The sequence below is a fragment of the Sciurus vulgaris genome (assembly GCF_902686455.1).
Source record: "Sciurus vulgaris genome assembly, chromosome: 7".
Lineage (NCBI taxonomy): Eukaryota > Metazoa > Chordata > Mammalia > Rodentia > Sciuridae > Sciurus > Sciurus vulgaris.
In genome coordinates, this window is record NC_136467.1 from 88,529,217 (window position 1) to 88,551,236 (window position 22,020).

A 22,020-nucleotide genomic window follows, 5' to 3' on the forward strand; every position below is an offset into this window, starting at 1 on the left:
AACTAGGAACACTGGGGGTGGGGCAGTGTAGGTGAGGAATAATCATCTCTTTCTCTGCTGTTGCTAGGTTAAGAATTAAATGGATAGTATTTGCAAACTGTTGTGAATATTTTTTTCCCTTTTGGCAAGGCTCCACTCAGACATGGGAACTAGTCACCATCTCTTGAATGGGGGAAGGGCAATCTTTGAAATCACTAACTAAAGAGACACTGTTACTAAAGTCCTTCTTAGCGTTTTTCTGGCTAACTCTGTAAAACTGACCATTTTCCTGTATGACCAGAGATAGTCAATCTGAAAACCCTCTCAGATGGTTTCTCCTTCCCCACATTGCCTAAGCAACTCAAAAGAAACCTTGTTTTAAGACTTAAGCTTGGCACAGCATGAGAACCGGCCATTTGATTTACAAATAGAGTCAAAGCTATTTTTAAGTTGTGTAATAAGCATACACGAAAACTAACCTTCCCTTAACTTTTTAAACACACTCTGTAATACCAGATGCTGCCTCTTCTGACAGCTGTCCTGGAGAATTGCTGAAGGCAAAGTGTGTAATTGGAAATCCAACTAGGTCCAGAAATACTCTCTACAAAAAAAAAAAAAAAAATTGATTTTCCACTATATATATGGCCTGACTTAGTGTTTGCTTCTTTAATTCTTGTTGGTAACCCTTTGCTTTTCAGTCATAAGCAGTAATAAACTTTATTATTACTCTATTCTTAGTTGAAATTTTTGACCCCTTTATCAATGTATTAAATGTTCTCTCACTAGGCAGCATAGTCTTTGATCAGCAGATGGACAAACTGAGAAGGAAGAGTTTCCACCACAAATCTGTGGAAAGCAACCCTTAAAATACAATGTTTCTGCTTTACAGTTAAATGTCATTTAAAGGTGAAACAACCATCCAGTGAACTGAATTTATATAGAAAGTACAAGTCAGTAAAACAGAACAAAATATCCTATGGTCTCTTACATCCTCCTTTTGCTATCTGTTTGTTTCTTTTGCTTACAAACACCTCAATAAATACGAGTTTCATACATAATGTTTGATTCCATTTAGACATCTCAGTGAAATTGGATCAAACAAAAACCCACTAATCATAAAACAAACAAATGCACAGTATAAATGAAAAACCAAGAGACAAGGTTCTTGGCTGCTAAATGGCAAGGTTGGGAAGCTATATCCTACAGAGCAAATCTGGCCCGCACCTATGTTTTGGTCCAGTCCGTGAACTTAGCATGATTTTTTACTTGGAAACAGGTGCGGAAAATCAAAAGAAGAATGATATTTCATGATAAATGAAAATTATACAAACTCCCAATTTCAGCATCCATAAGGAAAGGTCTCTTGGTACACAGCCACGCTCGCTTGTTCATGCAGCATCTACAGCTGCTTTCAAACTACAGAGGCAGCACTGAGTAGCTGCAATAAAAACCAAGAGGTCAGGAAAAACGACAGTATTAACACTTTACAGAAAAAGGTTGCTACCCACTGGTATGGTTAACTTTTTAGAGATACCACCTCCTTTCTCAAGAAATCAGGTTGAAGGCCCCTCCAGCCAAAATCAGTCATGAACAGATAGACTTGGACTCATGCCAAAGGTTTGTGCTCCCTCCAAAGAGAAGCATCAGTATTAATATCCAATTCTGAGTGCCAACTAACTAACATGCCCTGTTTACTACACACTAGGAACTGTGATAAATATTCTAAGCAATGCACTAAAAAAAGAAAAAAGAAATGGGCGAAATTAATTTTAATTATGTATTGTATTTAACCCAAAATGTCTGAAATATTATCATCAAATATAAAATCAATACAAAAAATTTTGAGTATTGTTAAAATTTTGTTACCAAGTATTCAAAATCCAGTGGATGTTTTATATTCATAGCTCATTTCAATTCATATAAGCCACATTTCAAATACTTAAAAACCACTAACTAGGCTGGGGTTGTGACTCAGTGGTAGAGCACTTGCCTAGCATATGTGAGGCATTGGGTTCAATTCTCAGCACCACATAAAAATAAATAAATAAAATAAAGGTCTATCAACAACTAAAAAGAAAAAAAAAAAAACTTGCTCTTTAAAAAAAAAAAAAACAACTAATGTGTACCATATTGGATGGTACAGTTCTACAGAATTCTTTTTTAACCCTCACAACAATGTTGTGAGATAGGTACTATGATTTTCAGGTGATATAAGGATTCGTTTTCAGTGTAGCTCCAGAACTTCCATTCTGACCCATGGTGCCTCTCAAACGTATAGGACGGACCCAGCTATTCCTTCCAAAATAGTCCAAACACATCCCCATCCTCCCTCCCTTTACCTCTTCCATAGCTTACAACACTCTGATATAAGTATTCGGATACACCCAATCTTTCATCTTTTCTCTTGCCCACATTATTCTCAAATTCAGCCACATAGATAACCATGCCTCTTCCACCCAGCAAGAATCATCTGCAGCATTTGCTCCACTCTCCCCTCCCACTAGCACACACAGCTAATTCATCTAGCTCTCTAATCCAGTAAACCCAACTTGACTTTGAAACTGTCCACACAGCACTCCAATTGGCCTTTACCATCAACTCCAGTTGGCACATGAAATGAAGCTTACTCGGCTTCCCTGGGAAGAGCACAAGGACAAGAACTATGTGTGGTCACAAAGTATATCATCTAGCATTGTGCCATGGCCAATGGGATGCATAATAAATGTTTGAAATGCTCGCAGTAATAAACAACCTATCTTTATATGCCTGAGGAAATATCACACATATTTCAACAAAATTTAAATTTTTAATACAAAATCATTTCTGCAAGCTACAGCCTCATAAATGTAAATTCCTAACATTGCCCCACCAAATAGAAGCTACCAGGTGGTCTTAAAAAAAAAAAAAAAAAAAAAAAACTTTGCTCCCCATTTATTTCAAACCTCTTTACCACTCTGGTTTTTAGATTTTAACTCTTGAGTCATTTCTTCAGAAGTAAAGACCCACAGACCTGCCCACTAACTACTTACTGCTACTCCCCCCACTAAATCTTCTTTGACAACTTCACCATGAGCCTGGCAAGGGGTGAAAAGCCAACTCAGAATTTTCCTAAGGGAAGTAAAGAGTAGAAGAGATAAATAAAGGCCAGGATCCACTATATCTCCTCCTGGAATTTTGTCACTATAACTTTGGTATGATGGTCATCTTAGCCCAGACCAAGAAATAGTGAGTTATAATGCCACCCCTTACACTGACAGCCATGACAATAATCAAGTAACTCTACCTATCCTCTCACACTTCAGGTGAGGCACACCTCTCAGCCTAAACAGTTCTTTCCTTTTTATTCTCCCCATGCCGCCTCCCTAGACACTAATCAAGTCCTAGTCCTTGCATTCCAAATTTCTCACAGTCCAGCAGTGAGCCAGTGCAGGGCACCACCAGGGAATATTTCCAATTCTGTGTTTCTTTTTCTGACGTGCCACTACATTTATCCCCATTTCCTACCCAGAGGAATCTCTGTACAGGCCAGATTTGTATAATTTAGAGGCAGATAGATAACTGTAACAAAGTTTTCCTAAAACTTCATTTTAAAATTTTCAATTTTATTTTTTCATCTCAACTATATGTCAAAATGTTTCTTTCCTTATATGTGGGGGTCTCTCAGCTTGGATAAGAAAAGGGTTAACTATCAGAGGATGTTGGCTGTTTTCCAATCTATTACTCAAGAAACACACAAGAGCCAATACACTTTTTAAATGAGAGGGGGCATGAAGGGTCTTGCCATACCAGCTCTGGCCTCTAACAACAAGGACCTGGAGTAGCCCAACTCTCTTTTATTTATAGACATGCAGGAAAAGGAGGGACAGGACCAGGAGGAGTTTCTTCTGTGATAGACAGAATAGGGTGGAGTTAGGGGAGCCATTCTCTTAGGGGGAATATTCCAGAAGGAGACAGGGAACCACTCCCACGCAGCATCACATGCTTCCTTGCAATCTGGGATAGGCCTCCATGGCTGTTAGTTCTTGGAATCCAGGCCTCTGTGTCCCATGGCTCAACCTAGTCTGATTCTGCTAAATAAGGATGATTTCCCACACTCATACATTCTCTATTTCTTTCTTTCATCAAATAAAAAAGTACAACTTTACGGTTAATCCAATCCCCCGTGCCCCGATCCTGATCCTGATCCCACCTCTTCTGACCCATGAATTATCCACCCCCACCTTTGGTCACTTTTCTCTCTCTACTGTGCTTTTTAAGAGATCATCTGCCTCTCTCCTTTCAACCTTCAAACTTCTGGAAAGAGTGGAATCACTTTTTGATTTATTTTCTTACCTCTGTTCATTCCTTAAAACTTGCCTTTGCTCCCGACATGCAAATTAGAGCCATTCATTTATGGTTCACAAATGTCCTTTCCTCAGTCCTGACCTCTTCTTCTCCAGTTTTCTGGATTCCTTGGCACTACCAAAGCTTCCTTATCAGAACTTTCTCTTCCCTTGGTTTCTGAGATACCTGACCACCTTCAATCCACCCACCTCTGACTTCTCATTGGCTATTGGCTATTCCTTTCATGGACTTATTTTCCCCCTCCAAAGCTTCTGCCCTCAGTCTTTTTCTTCCCTTAAGTTCTGCCTCTCTTGTACATCTCATGTATCCTCAGGATTTCCAACATTGTCTGTCTCCATGGAAACAATGCCTTAAATTCCCTCCCCAACTATGATTTCAAAACTATCAGCTGAGTATCTCTACCTGGATGCATCATCAAACTCACGTCAAGAGCAGAATGAAATGTCCCTTCAGAAAACACATAGAAACCCCTATCACCTTCATGACCACCACTCCCAGCCATCAGCTCTTTCCTCTGGCACACCCTTCCCTTCTTTGGTCTGTGAGTAACTATGGGACATTTATGAATGGTCATCTGTATCCCTCTGGAAGTAAAAGGTAACTACCATGCACAGTGTCAGACACAAGAAGCACTATTTGCAAACCACAGTGCATTTTCTACACAAACAAAAAATGAAAATTTTCCAGTCTACTGCACTGTGTATGTATGTGTTACTAGCATTTATCCAGTCTCTCAAGTCAGATAACTTTTTTTAAGTTATTTTAACTGACGTACAAAAACATAAAAAGTGTGCATATTCATGGGGTACCATGTGATATATATATAAAATGTAATTTTTAAGTCAGGTTAAACATACCTATCTCCTCAAACATTTATCATTTCCTTATGGCGAAAACTTTCAAAATCCTTCCTTCTAGCTTTTTGATATGCAGTATATTATTGTTATCTGTCGTCACCCTACAGAGCAATAGCACACCAGAACACCTTACTTCTAACTGTAACTTAGTATTCATTGATCAACCTCACTGTACTGTTTAAATATTATATATTATTCTTCTGGAACCTCCAATGAAATCCTTCCCTTTGTCCCACAATCCCCATTCACTCATGCTTCACACACAAGAAATAATCCATGAATATTAAACTAACGAAGGGAAATGTCTTTGGATAAGCACTCGTTTCAGCATTATAAAGCCATCTTAACAGAACATAAGGGATCAACAGTAACCCAGCCCAAAGTTTTATAGGATCTGATTTCTATTTCCACCACAACCCTTCAGTGAGTCACAAAGACAGTGACTCATTCAGTGTTAGAAAAAAGAGCAGCACATGTTTAACTTAAAGTTTAAAGAATTAATGTGTTTACTTTCAACCTTACCCATTGATTCACAATCAAGCCACAAGATACATTTCTCTGCTGCTGAAAATTGGCACCAATGCTTAGGGTTGGGGGCTGCTCTGAGGGCAAACACAGAAGTCCAGGAGGGGCCCTCTCAGCTGCCATGAGTCATCACAGGCTTGCAAGGACATGCCACTCGCTCTCAGGCTTTCCAGTATTTGGTCAAGTACAATTTGTGAGACACTAAAGGTAGTTGTTCTCACTTTATTGTGGCTAAGATGGTTGTGATGGTTGAACTTAAAACTTAGATTCCTGTACCTTACCCATATCTGGAGGTTGGCCTTTAATCTGCATCTTTAGAAAATACAATTCATACTTTGAGAAATATGGCAAAAGAATGTAATGTTTTAAAGATCCATGATGCTCCCAGTCCAGTCCCCACCCTTATGCAGAAGCAGTAGTCCATAAAAGCAACTCCACCTTGAGATGAAACAAAACACTTGCACAAATATGTAAGTAATCATTTTCAAACTCCCAAGTCTTATTTTCTTCCACATCAGAAGAATTAACATTTGCAAATATATTATAGGTCTTACCCAGAGTTCTCCATATGTTAGGAAAGTTTCCTGAAGGATAATGGAAATAGCAGTGGACTGAAAATCTGGAGACATACAATATGTTTCCAGCTTTGCCACCAATAAGTGATTTGACCTTGACTAAGTCCTCAGACTAAGACCATACCTCTCCTCAGTCTCCTCCACCATAAATTAGGTGATTGAGTTGGCTTATCTTTGAGGTCCCTTCCAGCTCCAAAATTCTATGAAGCACATAATAAACTAAAAGAAGAGCTGGGATTTCATCTTGAAATTTTTTAGATCCAAATTAGATTTAAGTAGTTCCAAGTCTAAAGTATAAGCAAATGTGAAAATGATTTTAGAGAAAGATGACTATACAACACTCTGTCAATATCCCAAAATGAAGCAAACCAAAAATCTTTCACTGTTTTCTAGGCAGTAAGAAAACCTTATGGTTTTTATACCTCAAACAGAACTAACTTAAAATCCAAACTTCACTATTTACTAGCTTGGTTAACTCAGGTATATTAGCTGTTCTCCCTTAGCCTTGGTTTCCTCATCTCCAAAATGAAGATAATAGTGCCTATTTCAAAAGGTTATAGAAATTAACTGTTTTGCATAAAGTCCCTGGCACTGTGGGGAAACATAATATTTAATATGCTAAATACCTTCCCATTCTTTGCTAGTGATGTTTCTTTTATAGAGTTCCCAGTTTCAGATCACCCCAATAGGTCATTAATAAAACTGCCTTTGACATGAATTGTTGCTGTTCTCTTATAACAGTAGTTAACAATTTCTTAAACAATTCCTATGTGTTAAGTACTTTAAATGTTACCTCATTTCATCCTCACAAAAAGCATAACATTGTATGAGGCAGAAACCACTATTTTTCAGATGATAAAACTGAAACCATGAAAATGAAACCATGACTGCCCATAGCCACACAAGCATTAAGTGGAAAGGCCAGCACCTGCATCCAGGTAGACAGACTCCAAAGCCCAAGCAAATCTACTACACTATGGTCCTTTATACTCAGGCTCCACCTGCCTGTTAATATATATCTCTCACACAATAGCAAAGATACCTCAATGAATAGCCTACACCCTTTAAAAATAATTCTCACGTAACAACAGGTTCAGACTGAGTTCCACTGGCAAAGCCGCCTGTGAAAACCTGTCCTGGGAGATCTGCCCACACACTACACCAATTAATCTACTTTCATAAAAACCATGGGGCTGATTTTGATCTATGAAGCATGAAATGTACTTCAGTAGCTTTGTTTTCACCAGAAAGCTGTTCTAAATGAACCGGATGGGTTTTTTAGTTCGTCAGCTAGTATCTCAAATATTAAAATTTTCTTACCCTTACTGGAACATGATAGAAAATAAAATGCCCCACAGTCAAAATAATAAAGCTAATGGAAGACCAAAAAAAAAGATTTTTAAATGCTGAAAAAAATAGAAAGTGAACATGCTACATTAACTCTCCGAAATTTAAGGCAAAAACTAAAAGCAGGTTATCAGAGGATATAGACATAGAGTGCCTCATCCCAATACCTCAAGGGAAAAATAGGAGTGGGCCTGGCAACACTAAAACCTAATGGTGCCGCCAGCCAGCAGACACTCACCAGGAGATGCCCTTGCAGAGTTCCCCAATTTTCAGCTAGCATTTTAGTTCAGGTTTTTTTCCTTAAATCAAATTTACAAAACCAGTGAAAACTAATTCATTAATGGGGAGAAAGACTGTGCTCTTTCTTATTTGAAGTAAATCTTGTTCCAGAAAACTAGTGAAAGTGTATAAATGAAACTTTCAAATTACAGAACGAGAAGGGAAATAAAATGGAGATTATGATTTCAATGACATCAAAATAATTCAATGCTTTTATATGCCTTAAGAGTTCTCATTTACAACCGGTGAATCTCAATGTTCTTAACTTTTTTTCCTGATTGGCATGGAACTCTAGGACAAGACTAGGGAAGAGAAAACGGAGCAGACTCACTCTCCACCCAATATTATAGACTGATTCCAAGCCAAGGGCTGCTCCATCTTCTCTCCTCTGGTGTTTATTACCTGTTGAACTTTTACAATGTTTTTATCAATTACTAAACTAGCTCTATAATTGTTTTCACTGAAAGATGATGGTGATAACGCTACAATGATGAAAGTGGTGGCAGTGACATGGGGATGACGACAAGCACTCTTGAGAATCTAATCTAAATCTTTAAGGAGACGTTAGGGGCTGGGGTTGTGGCTCAGTGATAGAGCACTTGCCAACCGCGTGTGCAGGGCCCTGGGTTTGACCTCAGCACCACATTAAAAATAAATAAATAAATGAAATAAAATTATTATTTAAAAAAAAAAAAAAAAAAACCGCTGGGCATAGTGGCACACACCTATAATCCCAGCAGCTCGGAAGGCTGAGGCAGGAGGATCACAAGTTCAAAGCCAGCCTCAGCAACTTAGTGAGGCCCTAAGCAACTCAAAAAGACCCTGTCTCTAAATAAAATATTAAAAAGGACTGGGGATGTGGTTCAGTAGTTAAGTGCCCCTGGGTTCAATTCCAGGTACTAAAAAAAAAAAAAAAAAAAGACTAATATACTTTACAGAACTCCATAAAATTTAGCAGAAACATTTTTTTCTAAAGGGTTATTATTCACAAAAAAATAATAATAATAAACAATCCCCAATAAGTACAGGACTAATCTATTTAAAAAAAAAAAAGAATAATTGTAATGCAATCAATGCTGCTGGCCTCAAGTGTAGAAATGTAAATAAAATTTTCTGTATATCTGTCAATCAAATAAATGAACTCTCCCCTGAAGAAAAGACATATTTTACTGCCTTTATTAAAGCACATTCTACAATCTGAATTCATTAGTTATTACTATTTCTAATAAAAATTAAGCCACAAATACATTTGGGTTATGGTAAAAAAAAAAAAAAAAAAATACCCCCACTCCCACCCCACGCATTTCTAAAAAAGTCAAGGACCGTTGGAATTGAGCCACTCAAAATCAGTCCCTCTCCTTAACTCTTCTGGGAGATAAATCTGTTACAACCAGTCTTTTCTTGGGGGCCTGCAGAGAAAGTTGATGAAGCTATCAGATTGAAAATGTATTTGTTTGTGTTTACAGTAGTGGGGAAAAATTGCAAAACATGAATTTTATAAAGATCCAGACCCAGATTTAGTAGTCCTCATTTATCTACAAATTGTTACATAAACAAAGGCTGTAAGAAGTTAGATAAAGGATGTTAAGGACAAGGAGGGAGAAATGTCTTGATCCTTAAGTCCTAACTTTACAGGAAGCACCTGCTCTGAGAACAATACTCACAGCTCTGATAAAAGAATAACTCTTTTTTGAAAGAGAGAGAATGCTCCTAGCAATGGCAGTTTCAATGAAACTCCATGTTGACAGTCAAAAACTGCCCAAGAAAGCAGCAGCATGTTCCTTCTTTCCTTTTCAGAGATCCATTCTGTTCCCTGGGCAGGGTTTTCCAACCTAGGCTTGAGCACTGATCCTTCCCAGGAATACATGAGGGACACTTCTCCCAAAAGAAAAAAATCTAATCAAGTTAAAAACCAAGCCACAGTGCAGGTACTATTTGTTGCAAAAGAGAGACTGATAAGACTGTGGTTGTGGCTCAGTGATAGAGCACTTGCCCAGCAAGTGTGAGGCACTGGCTTTGATCCTCGGCACCACATAAAAGTAAATAAATAAAATAAAGGCATTGTGGCCATCTGCAACTAAAAATATTTAAAAAGAGAGAGAGAGAGAGAGAGAGAGAGAGAGAGAGAGAGGCTACAGAGAAGACAACAGCAAGAGAAATTCTAGAATAAGAGTATGTAAATGTCCAAAGACCAAACATTTCTCAAAATCATCTGTTATTCTGTAATTCTGCACTGTAGTAAAATTGCCATAGAAGTAGAGCCAAAATTATAAATTTTTAATGAATAAATAGCAAATGTGGGACTACCTTAAGTATCATCTCCTATGATTTAATACATCAATATTTTCTTTAGCTACTAATGTAAGACCAGGTTTCATTCATTTTCAGAAACAACAGTTCAATAATCAAAATTGAGGCCTGACTCCAAGTGAAGAAGGAAATTATGCTTTCTGCATCTTCTTCAGTATTATTACTAATAACATTAGCAGTTGTTCTGTATTAAGTGCATAATAGGACTATCACGTGCTGATTTCAAATTCATAACTGCCTGGGGAAGTTGGTTTTATTATCTCAGTTTTACAGATAAGTAAATGGATGCTCAGAGCAGTTAAATAAACTGCCCATGACCACATAACTAATATCAGATCAGTTCTAGAACTTCAACTCAGATGTTAAGAACTAACATACTCTTCCTCTCCAGAAAAACAAGGCCCCCCACCTCCCTGAATTGCTCCTCTCAGTAACAAAGTGACCTGGCATCCCACACACATTCCTCTCCTTAATTCTTAGCCCAAATTTACCCACCCAGTGGGTTACCTTCCACTGGAGAGAGATCCACAAATGCAGGTAAACTTTTATTTTATCTCATTTGATAGTGCTAATTCCTCTATGCTGGTAGAGGATAAACATTTCTATAAAGAACTATTGTAGCTGGGTGCAGTGGACACCCCTGAAGTCCCAGTGACTTAGGAAGCTGAGGCATAAAAAGGGCTGGAGATTGCCCCTGGATTCAATCCCTGGTACGAGGAAAAAAAAAAAAAAAAACTATTGTAGAATCCAATCCATCCTTCACCAAGTTCCCTTAAATGACTTTTTGAAGATAGTTCTTAACATTATAGGAATTTATGCTTCAAATTCTGGCCTCTAACAAATATCTAAATATGCTTCCAATTAATTGTGCTTATATTTGGGTGGCATAATCATGGGTGATATAGGTTTACTTCTTTTATTTGTAGTATTAATCAAATTGCAAATGCTGAGAATATATTGCTTTTGCAACTAGGAAAAAAATACAGTAAGTGTCCATTTTAAGTATTTTAAGTATTGACCCTCTAAATTATTTTTCCCTTATACTGAAAAGGAAAACATTTACTGGGCCAATATAATCATGAGCCAGATTAAAACTCAAACTTGAAACAAGAGGTGTTGGTTCCTTTACAATGGCTCTCATTTCTCTCTCTTTTTTCTTGTTACTTTAAAAAGTTTTTTAATTCCATAAAACTGGATTTTAACTGTTGTTTAGCTCTTCTTTTCCTTCCCACAGTTTCATTTAATAAAAACTTTCTGCATCCAATAACCAGGGTCTGCATCAGAGACAAGCTTTTAGCTACCTGAGTTTCTCTTCTGTGGTATTCCATCACCCATGTTTCCCAGCCTCCTTTGCTAACTGAATATGGACAATGGTAGCATGTCCCATTTGTAGGCCTAGCCCAAAAATTCCTCCCAGATGAGAGATTACATGCAGATTATGGAGCCACATTTTGATGATGATGGAGCTACATATGGATGGAACCTGGGTGTCTGAATCTCCACTAGGATGAGCCCTGGGAATGCCATTTTGGATCCATAAATAAGAATTAAATGTGTATTATGAAAGTCATTGTGAATTTGGGGTCCTCTGTCACACTATTTAATACATGGCTTTATTAACATATTCCAATTTTTATTGCAGAGGAGTAAGAATCCACGCACCTTTTTCAAAGATTCCTTCTGCTTCCAGGACAGAGACAGTTAGGTTTGACACCGTCTTGAACACCTCGGCCTTGACTGTGACCTGTGAGGGGCTGTGTTCCAGAAGCTCCACCCCAACAGTCACATTTCCTCCAGGCCTGATGATCCCTGGGGCTGTCACCAGAAAACGGGGCCTAAAGAGTTCCCAAGAAAGGAAAAGTCAAGTTTTTTATCCTCATATCTCCGTTCTTTTGTGACCCTCCAACTTCATAGACAGTGAGACAGACTCTCCATACTGCGCTTATTGCAGTTTTACAATTAACGATGCCCCACTGGTTCATTTAGCAATGCAGTTAAATGCTACTGAAACAACAGTAATTTCCCAAAACACTATTATAATGCAGTAATTCATGTACCACTATTAAAAGAAGGCTTGTTATTATTTCCATGTTATAAACCACAAACAGCACAAGCAGAGCTATGATGTGAAAGGCTTACACTGGGTTATGCAGAACTTACAGGCAAAGTTAGAAGCCTCCAAGTTTCTACTTTACAGATAACTTCATCCCAGTGTGATTGCTTTTCTGGACTTTAAAAAAAAAAAAATTGACTAGGATTTTGCCTGTTTCTTATTCAAAGCTTTATACTTGGGCATCCAGCCAAGAAAAAAATATATATATCATCTGAAAATAAACTACCAGTGGTGAAACTTCCAGGTGAAACAAAGTATTAAAAAAAAAAAAAAAAAAAACCTCACTAAGGTAACACTTTCTTTGCTAAAGCTACAGTTTAGGGATCAACTGCGAAAATCTTTAGGAATGGGGCACTATTATCTAGAAGTTCTTATCTTCCTTATGAACCCATGCTTCAGGTACTTGAGCCCCACTTTGACAACTCCAAAGTTGAGACTTGCTGTTTAGAAAAAAAAAAATTATCATGTCTTTGAGAGAAGGCAGCACATTATTTGGAAGTATAAGATTGAGAAGCAAAAGGCAGAGGCAACGTGAACTAAAAATAAAATTACTTTCTTTAGAAAGTTGTTATGACCAGAAAGACGCTTAAATATTACGGGTGGAGAAAGCAACTGTCCCATGGAGTGCCACCCTGCAGCGACCTATGGTCAAACATCCAGGCTAATGTCAGCTGGGGACTGCCGCCGCGCGGACGCTGCCACTTCCAGAAGCCCCGGCCCAGGCCCATCCGCGCAGCGCGCCCTCCCCGCGCGTCCTCCCCGCGCGTCCGCGCTCCTACCCGGGGCCCGCGGCCAGCGCGGCCGTGCACACGCAGAGAAGGTGGGCCGCGGTCAAGAGCGGCGGGCCCGGCATCTCAGCAGCTTCTGCTCTGGCGAAAGTCGGTTGCTGGGGAAATTCGCGGGCACTGCGGGGTGTGGCTTGCCACTTCCTCTCGAATTTTATCCCCCGACTAGAGTTAGCGATCTGAAATGGGCGCGCCTAAAAGCGGAGTGAGAGATCTAAATTGAGACAGGACTAGGTGGCTCCACCCTTCCCACCCGCATCACAATGGCGCTTCTCGCAGCCCTGGCAAACATCGCCAATCCAGGGGGTTAGAAAGCAGTCTCTAGAAGCGGTCAGCCCAACCTAGCCCCACCATCCCTGCTACCCGCAGAGACCAGAGGGCGCCCACTTCCCCGGCCCACCGGGTTCCTCGGACTATTTACACTAGCGCTCTACCAGCGGTGCCCAGAGTGAATAAACAAGCCCATCCTTGTGAGGAAAAATTCATAGCAACTATGTGAAGTGGAAAAAAATCAATCATTGTCCTCCAGACTATGAGTCAGAATTTGAGAGAAATGCAAACGCACACGCGCGCGCGCAAGCACGCCAAACAAGTATTTTTGCTGGGTAGCTGTGTGATGCTTGGGAACAGAGCAAAACGTTTTCTCCTTAACACAAAAACTGAAGTATATTGCTTTCCTCTTCGAGAACGTGTTATGGTTCCTACACTTTGAAGGAAGGTGGGGAGGGACGTGTTTGCTCAGTGATAGAGTACTTGCCTAGCATGCGTGTGGCCCTGGGTGCCATGGCGGGGGCGGGGGGAAGGTGGGGAGGTGGATCCCCAGTTCGTGCAACTCTGAGAAACAATTATCTGGGAAGAAAATTTTATACTTACAGATCCCTCTAGACACATTTACTTCAGGAAGTATTCATTAGAACTGTAAATCCTGGGGTAATTTGTCTGAACACAATTAGGGCCTGTTGGAATGAAAGCAGGAGGCCAGTGGTGATGGTGCTCAACAGTTATTGATCCCCAGCTCTTGCTCTCCTGGTTTGTCTGCAGCTCTTCCCCAGCCACCCTCTTTGGCACTGCCACCATCTTCAGATGACTCAGGTTTCACCATGACTACACCATAAAAGCAAGGGGAACTGCCAGAAACTGCTGGAAAATAGCACATTCAGTCTCTGACAACTTAAACTTTCTAATTCATGGAAAAGTTTTAGATGGTGACATTTTAATATGGGGCAAAATGCAAACGGAAAAGAGGTCAGCAAAAGAATGTCTCATGGCACAGCTATGTGCTAAATAAGGGAGAAAGTAGCACCTAGACCAACTGTGGTTTACGGAGTCCAGGAACTTGCTTTCCTCCCTTTCCTGTTCCACCCTTTCTCACCCAGCTGAACAGCCTGCAAGCATCCTTTATTCCTCTCCCAGGGCAGCCTATCTTTAGTGACTGACCCCCTGTGCATGCTGGATTTGGGTATAGTCAGAAGTGTCTCAGAGGGTACTGTCCGAAGTGTCAGAAGCTGCTTGTTCCTGACACCTCCGTTACTGCAGGGCTGGACTCACCTCTGTAATTCAAAGAGGAGGGTCAGGTGCAAGTGTGGGCAAAGTGTCATGGTCTAAATAGTGCTTCTCACTCTCTGATGTGTATGAGAATCACATTAAAATGCAGATGCTGATTCAGCAGTCCAGGATGTGGACTGAGATTCCTGCTTCATAACAGCAGACAGTGGGTCATGGACATTCTATAGGTAGGGACAATTCAGGGACACTGATGAGAAAATGAAGTTGAGATCATAAACATACTTCTCAAGCTTTCAATTCAGAGTAGTAGACAGTAAACTCAGGCAAGCAGATATAAGAGGGACTCTAAAAGACTTGTTGATAATGTTGCATTCCAAAATGACCTACAGGAAGGTCATTAGGAATGACCTAGTTATTTTATGAAATTAAATCTGTAAATTTTGAGCTGATGCACCTTCCCAATTTATGCCTTCCTTCTCACAATGCACATTTGTTGAAAGGTTTAAACCTACAGAAATTTAGGCATTTGAATTTGTATAAAGATGAGGCTATTTCAAGCTTGGTACAGAACAGCTGTACACACACACACACACACAAAAAGGTTTATGAAAAATGTTAATCTCAGAATTTTGATTTTCTTAATTAAGAAAAACTCAAAATGACCTGAACATCTAACAATAATAGGTTGGATTAAATAAATGACTAGATATCCATGTAATACAAAATTGTGAATTAAAAATTATGCTGCCAAATTACAAATATTCATGATATTGAGTGGGAAAAGTCTGCTCAATAAACCAGAATTTAAATGGGATTTCACTTTCATAAAAACAAAGTGTACATTCTCATAATAGTTACACATATTAAAGAAAGATTTGAAAGGTGTTCACCAAAATGTTATCAGAATCATTGTGATTGTCTGAATCTGCCATATTTCTTATGATGAATATGTACTATTTTTTCTCTAAGAAGAAAACATAAAAATGATGCTGCTTTTGTTAATAGTCTTTGAGGATGCATCCTAGAAACTTGTGAGTAAAATTCCTTTCTTATTTTTTATTTATTTATTTATTTATTTATTTATTTATTTAGTACTGTGATCAAACCCAAGGATGCTTAACCACTCAGCCATCCCATTATTTGATTTTGAGACAGGGGCTTGTAAGTTGCTTAGGGCCTCACTAAGTTACTGAGACCGGTCTTGAACTTTTAATTCTCCTGCCTCAGTCTCCCAAATCACTGGGATTACAGGCATGTGCCACCATGCCTGACAAATTCATTAATTTTTAAATCAAAAATATTATGTATGTTTTCCCACGAAAACTGAATAATTTTCAAGATAACAATCCCAAACTCTTCCCATGTCCCTTCAAAGCTATCTTTAGGTTGTTGGTTCAGTGACAAAAGCAGACTGGAGTGAGACAGACACTAAATAATCGTAGGAGCTGCTGATACAGGTCATTGCCTAAAGTCACCATAAGTTACCAAAAGCCTAAAGTCACCAAGGGAGAAAAGCTAAATGTAGATAACAATGAGGAAAAATTGACAGAGAACTGAAACTCATGCCCCCCTTACCACCTCCAACTTCAGTGTCATGGATAACCTGCAGGAGAAGCTGTTTCACTCAGAGCTGCACATGTGCTTGGACCACAATTCAGAAAAACTGGAGGAGATCCTCCGAGAACTTGAGCAGTTGCAGGCCTGATTACCACCCCACAACCAAAAAGTGAGCTAGCACTTGCTACCAGCAAGTGTTCCTACCTGCCTTGCTCTCCATCCTGCCCTTGAGAGGGTAAAAAGAATATAGCTCTGCTTCACTGCTGGCTTCCAAATTCACACAAAATGTCCTGTGGCCAACACAATCTAGAATCACATGTGAAGGGAAATCTGAGCTGTTGAGCTCTGTCTTACAGAAGATGGCACAATACAAAGCCACCAAAGCCCATGCCTCATCAACTTGGCATCCACATATATCCCTTTAACTATTTAGTTTCAGAAAAACAGAAAAATCATACTTTCACCTAATGTGTTGCAAATATTCCTTTACCCTCTATTATTGTTTCTATTCTTTAATCACAGGACTTCTGAATACCCAAAAATGTCCCTGGGGCTTTCCTCTATATTCCAGAAGTACTCTCTATCTCCATGTCTGGTGGCAACCCCTTGATGATAAGGATCATTTAATCACTCCAGCCAGAATAACCCCTTCTCTGGCCATTGACTCACGGGCAAGAGGGACCCCAAGAGGCAAGGTAGCAGTCTTAATCTGTTTAAATTTGACAGAACCGTCACGGTGTCCCCTAGTGGAAGCTTTTCTTTCTTGAAATTGAGATTTCTAAACTAAAAGCCCTATGTTGCAGGAATGGGAAGCAAAAGTTTCACCAGCAGATCATAAGAAGTAACAGAGGAACCCCTTACTTCCATCCCTTTCGTCTCAGACCAGGGAAGTTGGCATTGGGAGAAACAGTGAAAAAATATTCATTACTGATTTTGAGCACATGCCACAAACTAGAAATTTTTTTTATTATTTTTACAGTTCAAATTTTGTAAATTTCAGAGATATAAGTTGGGGTTATAGCTCAGTAGTAGAGCACTTGCCTAACAAGAATGAGGCACTGGGTTCGATGCTCAGCACCACATAAAAATAAATTAATAAAATAAAAGTTTTGTGTCCCTCTACATCTAAAATATATTTTAAATTTTTTCAGATATATTATATATTGAATTAATGTCTACAAATGTCCATCTTCTATTTGAGATCTAGTTTAGTACTATTTAGATAGATTTCTGCGCGCAGAACACCAGAATATACCCTGAAAATCTTTTTGTATCTAGGGGCAGAAGGAAGTCCCTGTCCACTGGTAGACAAGGAATGATATTGAAATTAACAAGTGATAATAATAGTGGTGCATGTCCTTAATATTCTATATGAGGGTCCAGAATTTAAAATTAGAATTCCATATCCAATCAAAATATCAAACAAAAACAAATATAGGATAAAACATTTTCCGTAAGTGGAATGGTTCAGAAACTTTGCTTTCTATGAACTGTTTTTAAGAAATTACTTTAGGAGGACATATTGAGCAAACCAAAGAATAAGCCAAGAAAAAGGTAAAAGTATGTATAATCCCAGACAGCAAAGAATTTCCACCAGAAAAAATGCCAGGAGTAAGGTCCTGAGGGAAATAAAGAAATCCTAATAGTATAGATGCACAATGGAAAATTGAGACCGTGATAAAGTAAAATAGTGCAATAAAAGGGAAGGGAAATTAGAAACTCAAGGGGAAACAAAATGCTGAATTAAAAAAGAAAATGTAAATATGATTCATTAGGTGGTTTTGCAGCAAAATATATATATATATATAAAATCTTGTCATTGTAAGTATTGTACTTCGATTTATAACTTATAGGATAAAACACTAATAAAGAAAAATGAGGTTGGATGTGATGGCACATGCCTGTAGTCCCACCTGCTTAAGAGGCTGAAGCAGAAGGATCACTTGAGCCCACGAATTTGAGACCAGCCTGGGCAACATAGCAAGACCACATCGCAAGTTTTAAAATTTTAATTACAATGTTTCATCGTGACTAAAATAACCAATTTGCACATTTTTAACATTTCTGAACTTAAAATCAATGGCACTTTATAATCATAACTAGAAATTTATTTTTTCTTGGTAATAATACATAGAGCAAATGATGTATCTTAAAACTATACCTTAGATAGATGAAATATGTGAAATAGAGTGTGTTTACAGAACAAAATGTGAATGGCGTTAATATTTTAAAATGGAAAAAGTTCAAAAGACTAGGCTTGGAACCACCACACATCCCAGCTATACCACTTCTAAGTGTTTATCCTAAGGATTTAAAATCATCATAAGACTATAGTGATACATGCATATTGGTGTTTATAGCAACACAATTCACAAAAACCAAACTTTGGAACCAGCCCAGATATTCATCAACGGATGAACAGATAAAGAAAATGTGGCATATATACACAATGGAGTTTTATTCAGGCATAAAAAGAAAATCTAGCTATGTCACTTGCAGGAAAATGGGTGGAACTTGAGTTATGTTAAACAAAATAAGCCAAAGTCAGGTCAAGGGTCATATGGTTTCTCTTATATGTGGAGGTTAGAGAGGAAAAAGAAAAAGAAAGGTGGGGATGAGGGTCTCATGAAAATCAAAGGAAGATCAGCAGAGGAGAAGAACCATTAGGAGTGGGAAGGTGAGGAAGCGGGGACGTGCTGGGGAGTAATATTGGCCAAATTATATTGTTCTATTATGTGCATGTACATAATAAATCCCATCATTATGTACAAAAATTTGTGGAAACAGAAAAAATTGAAAAATAACAGATGACAAAATTTAAGAAGTCAAACTGGGCTGGAGAATCCAGGCGCAGTGGTGCACACCTGTAATCCCAGCAGCCCGGGAGGCTGAGGCAGGAGGATCCCAAGTTCAAAGCCAGCCGCAGCAAAAGCAAGGCACTAAGCAACTCAATGAGACCCTGTATCTAAATAAGAAACAAAATAGGGCTGGGATGTGGTGGTCGAGTGTCCCTGAGTTCAATCCCTGGTACCCAAAAAATGAAAACTGGGATGGAAAATTCAAGGAATGACTGAGAAGCTAAGAAACTTATGAAATAAAAAATTATGTGCCTACTGTTTTTGGATCAAGAAATAAGGCATACGCATATTAAAGTTAAAGGTAGTATACAAATAGAAGGAAAACCAAACCAAAGTATTTTCCTATTCCCATACACTCACTTCTATACACTTCACCTCTGATTAATGAAATATATGGGGTTCCTTCCTCATACTGACAAAGCAATCAATTCTCCAGAAGGTACTCCAGTGGACAACAGTTAGTTTTTCTCTGAATCAATTTAATTCTTACACTAACTGGAAATAGCATCAGATCCCACAGGTTGGGACTCAGTTTCACAAGACTGATCCTCCACTTCAGATGCCAATGGCAAACACAGGTTGTAATCTGTGATTCTGACACACCAGTTATAAATTGGGGTCTCACAATCCTCTCCTTGGATTTGGTCAATTTGCTAGAGCAGCTCACAGAACTTGAGAAAACTGTGTCAGTCAGTTTTTCATTGCTGTGACCAAAATAACCTGAGAAAAACAATTTAGATGAGAAAAGATAGATTTTGGCTTATGATTTCAGAGGTTTCAATCCATGGTCTGTCTGCTGGCTACATTACTTTGGGCCTGACATGAGGCGGAATATTATGGCAGAAGGGCATGGCAGAGGAAAGTTGCTCACTTCGTAACAGAGAGAAAAAGAGTCAGGAGGGGACTGGGGAAGAAGATACAGTCCCCAAAGGCATGCTTCCAAAGACCCGCTCCCATCAACTAGGTCCCATCACCTAAGTTTTCATCACCTCCCAAAAGTCCACAAATTCATTCATGGATTAATCCATAAGGTTAAAGCCCTCATGATCCACTTACTCCCTAAAAGCTTCACCTTTGAACATTGCTGCATTAAAGACCAAGACTTCAACACATGAGCCTTTGGGGAACATTTTAGATTCAAACCATAAAAGAAACACTTTACTTGTGCTTACCAGTTTATTAATAAAGTATATAATAAAGATACAGATGAGCATCCAGATGAAGAGATACATAGGGCAAGGTCTGTAACGTTCCAGAGCACAGGAGTTTCTGCACCTATGCAGTTCAGATGCACCATGCTTCTAGCATGCAGATGTGTTCAACAATCCAGAAGTCCTCAGAAGCCAATAATTGAGGGATACTTGTGGAGGTTTCATCATATAGGAATGTTTGATTATTAACTCTATCTCCAGCCCCTCTCCTCTAACTCACAATCATAGTTTGACATGCAGAAACCCACAAGAGTTATCTCATTAGAAAATATATATATATATAATCCTATCACTCAGGAAATTCCAAAGGGTTTAGGAGCTATATGTCAAACACTTCTATTCTTAGGAACTCTGTGCCAGGAACCAGGTTCAAAGACCAAATACAACATAGTAGCTAGCACCCCTACCCTCAGGAAGTTACAAGGGTTTTAAGATCTCTGGCAAAGACTAATTTGTGCATTTAGTATTAGTCCACAAGTTAGAAATTAAAATATTGATATAATTACCATAAAAATCACAATAAAACTAAAGAGTATTTTCCAAAAAATGATGTACTAAAGAAGACAGAATCACAACTAATTTGAGTTCTTACAAAGTCACCAGGATGCTAGTGCATGGTTCCCCGTTATAATATTTTTAACAACATAATATCTGGGGAAGATGACCTCCACCAATACTATCTTGGAAATTGATAGATATCACCCAACAGAATGATTTATAAACAAACTAACTGACTAATTAATTATCAAAGAAATAATCTTGAAATAATATCAACAATATACTTTTATTTCAGATCACAAGTCTGTAGCCAACTTAGGCAGCTTATAACTCCATGTTTCTCATTCTCCATGGTCAAGGACAGAGTCAAGAATAGGTGGCATGCTCTACTTTTCTGTTAGAAGAAATACAAATTTAATTATATGTTAAAGATAAGGATGGGAGAAAATTTGAAATGATAATTCAGTCTACCAAAGCAGTTACCAAAGTTTGATCAAAGCCATGTTCCATTTGTCAGAACAATATTTCCATGAGGACCAATCAGCCTATCAAGGAAAGAAGGAAGAGAAAAAGAAGAGGAAGAGGAAAGAAAGAAAGACATTTTTAAATGCATGTATCAGTAATGATTTTCAAAGTAATTATTTCTAGAGAATGCTATACCATGAACTCATTAAAGGGAAAGAATTAAGCACTATCCTGACTTTCCTATATGAACTATATCACTGGATAACCAAATAGTAGAGTTGGGAAAATTTCTCTTTATAAAAGTTTTCCAACTAGTTAATATAAAATGAATGTAAGAATAATACAATGTCACAACTATTCATGAATTAATATATCTAGAATAGTGCTGTGCAATACAACTTTCTGTGATTATGAAAATGCTCTGATTATGGAAAACTTAGTACAATATCCATGAACAACGAGTTGATTCAACATTTGAAATATGACTAGTGCACCTGAGAAATTGAACTTTAAATTTTAATTATTTTACATTTACAGAGCCACATGTGACTAATAACTGCCATATTGGATTGCAAAGACCTCAACAAAGATCCTAAGTAGCTCCTAGTATCACAAAAGAAACAACCAGATACCGTATGTCTTCCAATAGATCAATACAGCCCCACCTAAGAAGTGGGATTTGCTTCAAAATAATAGAAACTACTCTAGACCCATTAGGATGACTATTATTAAAAAAGAAAGAAAGAAAGAACAAATGAATGAAAGAAGGAAAAAAGGGAAGAAAGAAGGAAAGAAAGAAGGAAAGAAGGAA

The 22,020-nt window shown here is 38.4% G+C and overlaps 1 protein-coding gene across 2 annotated transcripts in view; it reads right to left on the reverse strand.

Annotated features, from left to right (window-relative positions):
• Nucleotides 1-13,592, reverse strand: part of CD109 (CD109 molecule) — a 142,764-nt gene extending 129,172 nt beyond the window's left edge. The window contains exons 1-3 of one of the 2 annotated variants that reach the window (XM_079146499.1): nt 13,536-13,592; nt 13,109-13,308; nt 11,879-12,051 (exon numbers count right to left, since the gene is read on the reverse strand). In XM_079146499.1, coding sequence (XP_079002625.1) covers nt 11,879-12,051; nt 13,109-13,182 — 247 coding nt within the window. In that variant the 5' untranslated portion in view covers nt 13,183-13,308; nt 13,536-13,592. The other variant, XM_079146498.1, reaches the window with a different exon arrangement.
• Nucleotides 13,593-22,020: the final 8,428 nt, after the last annotated feature.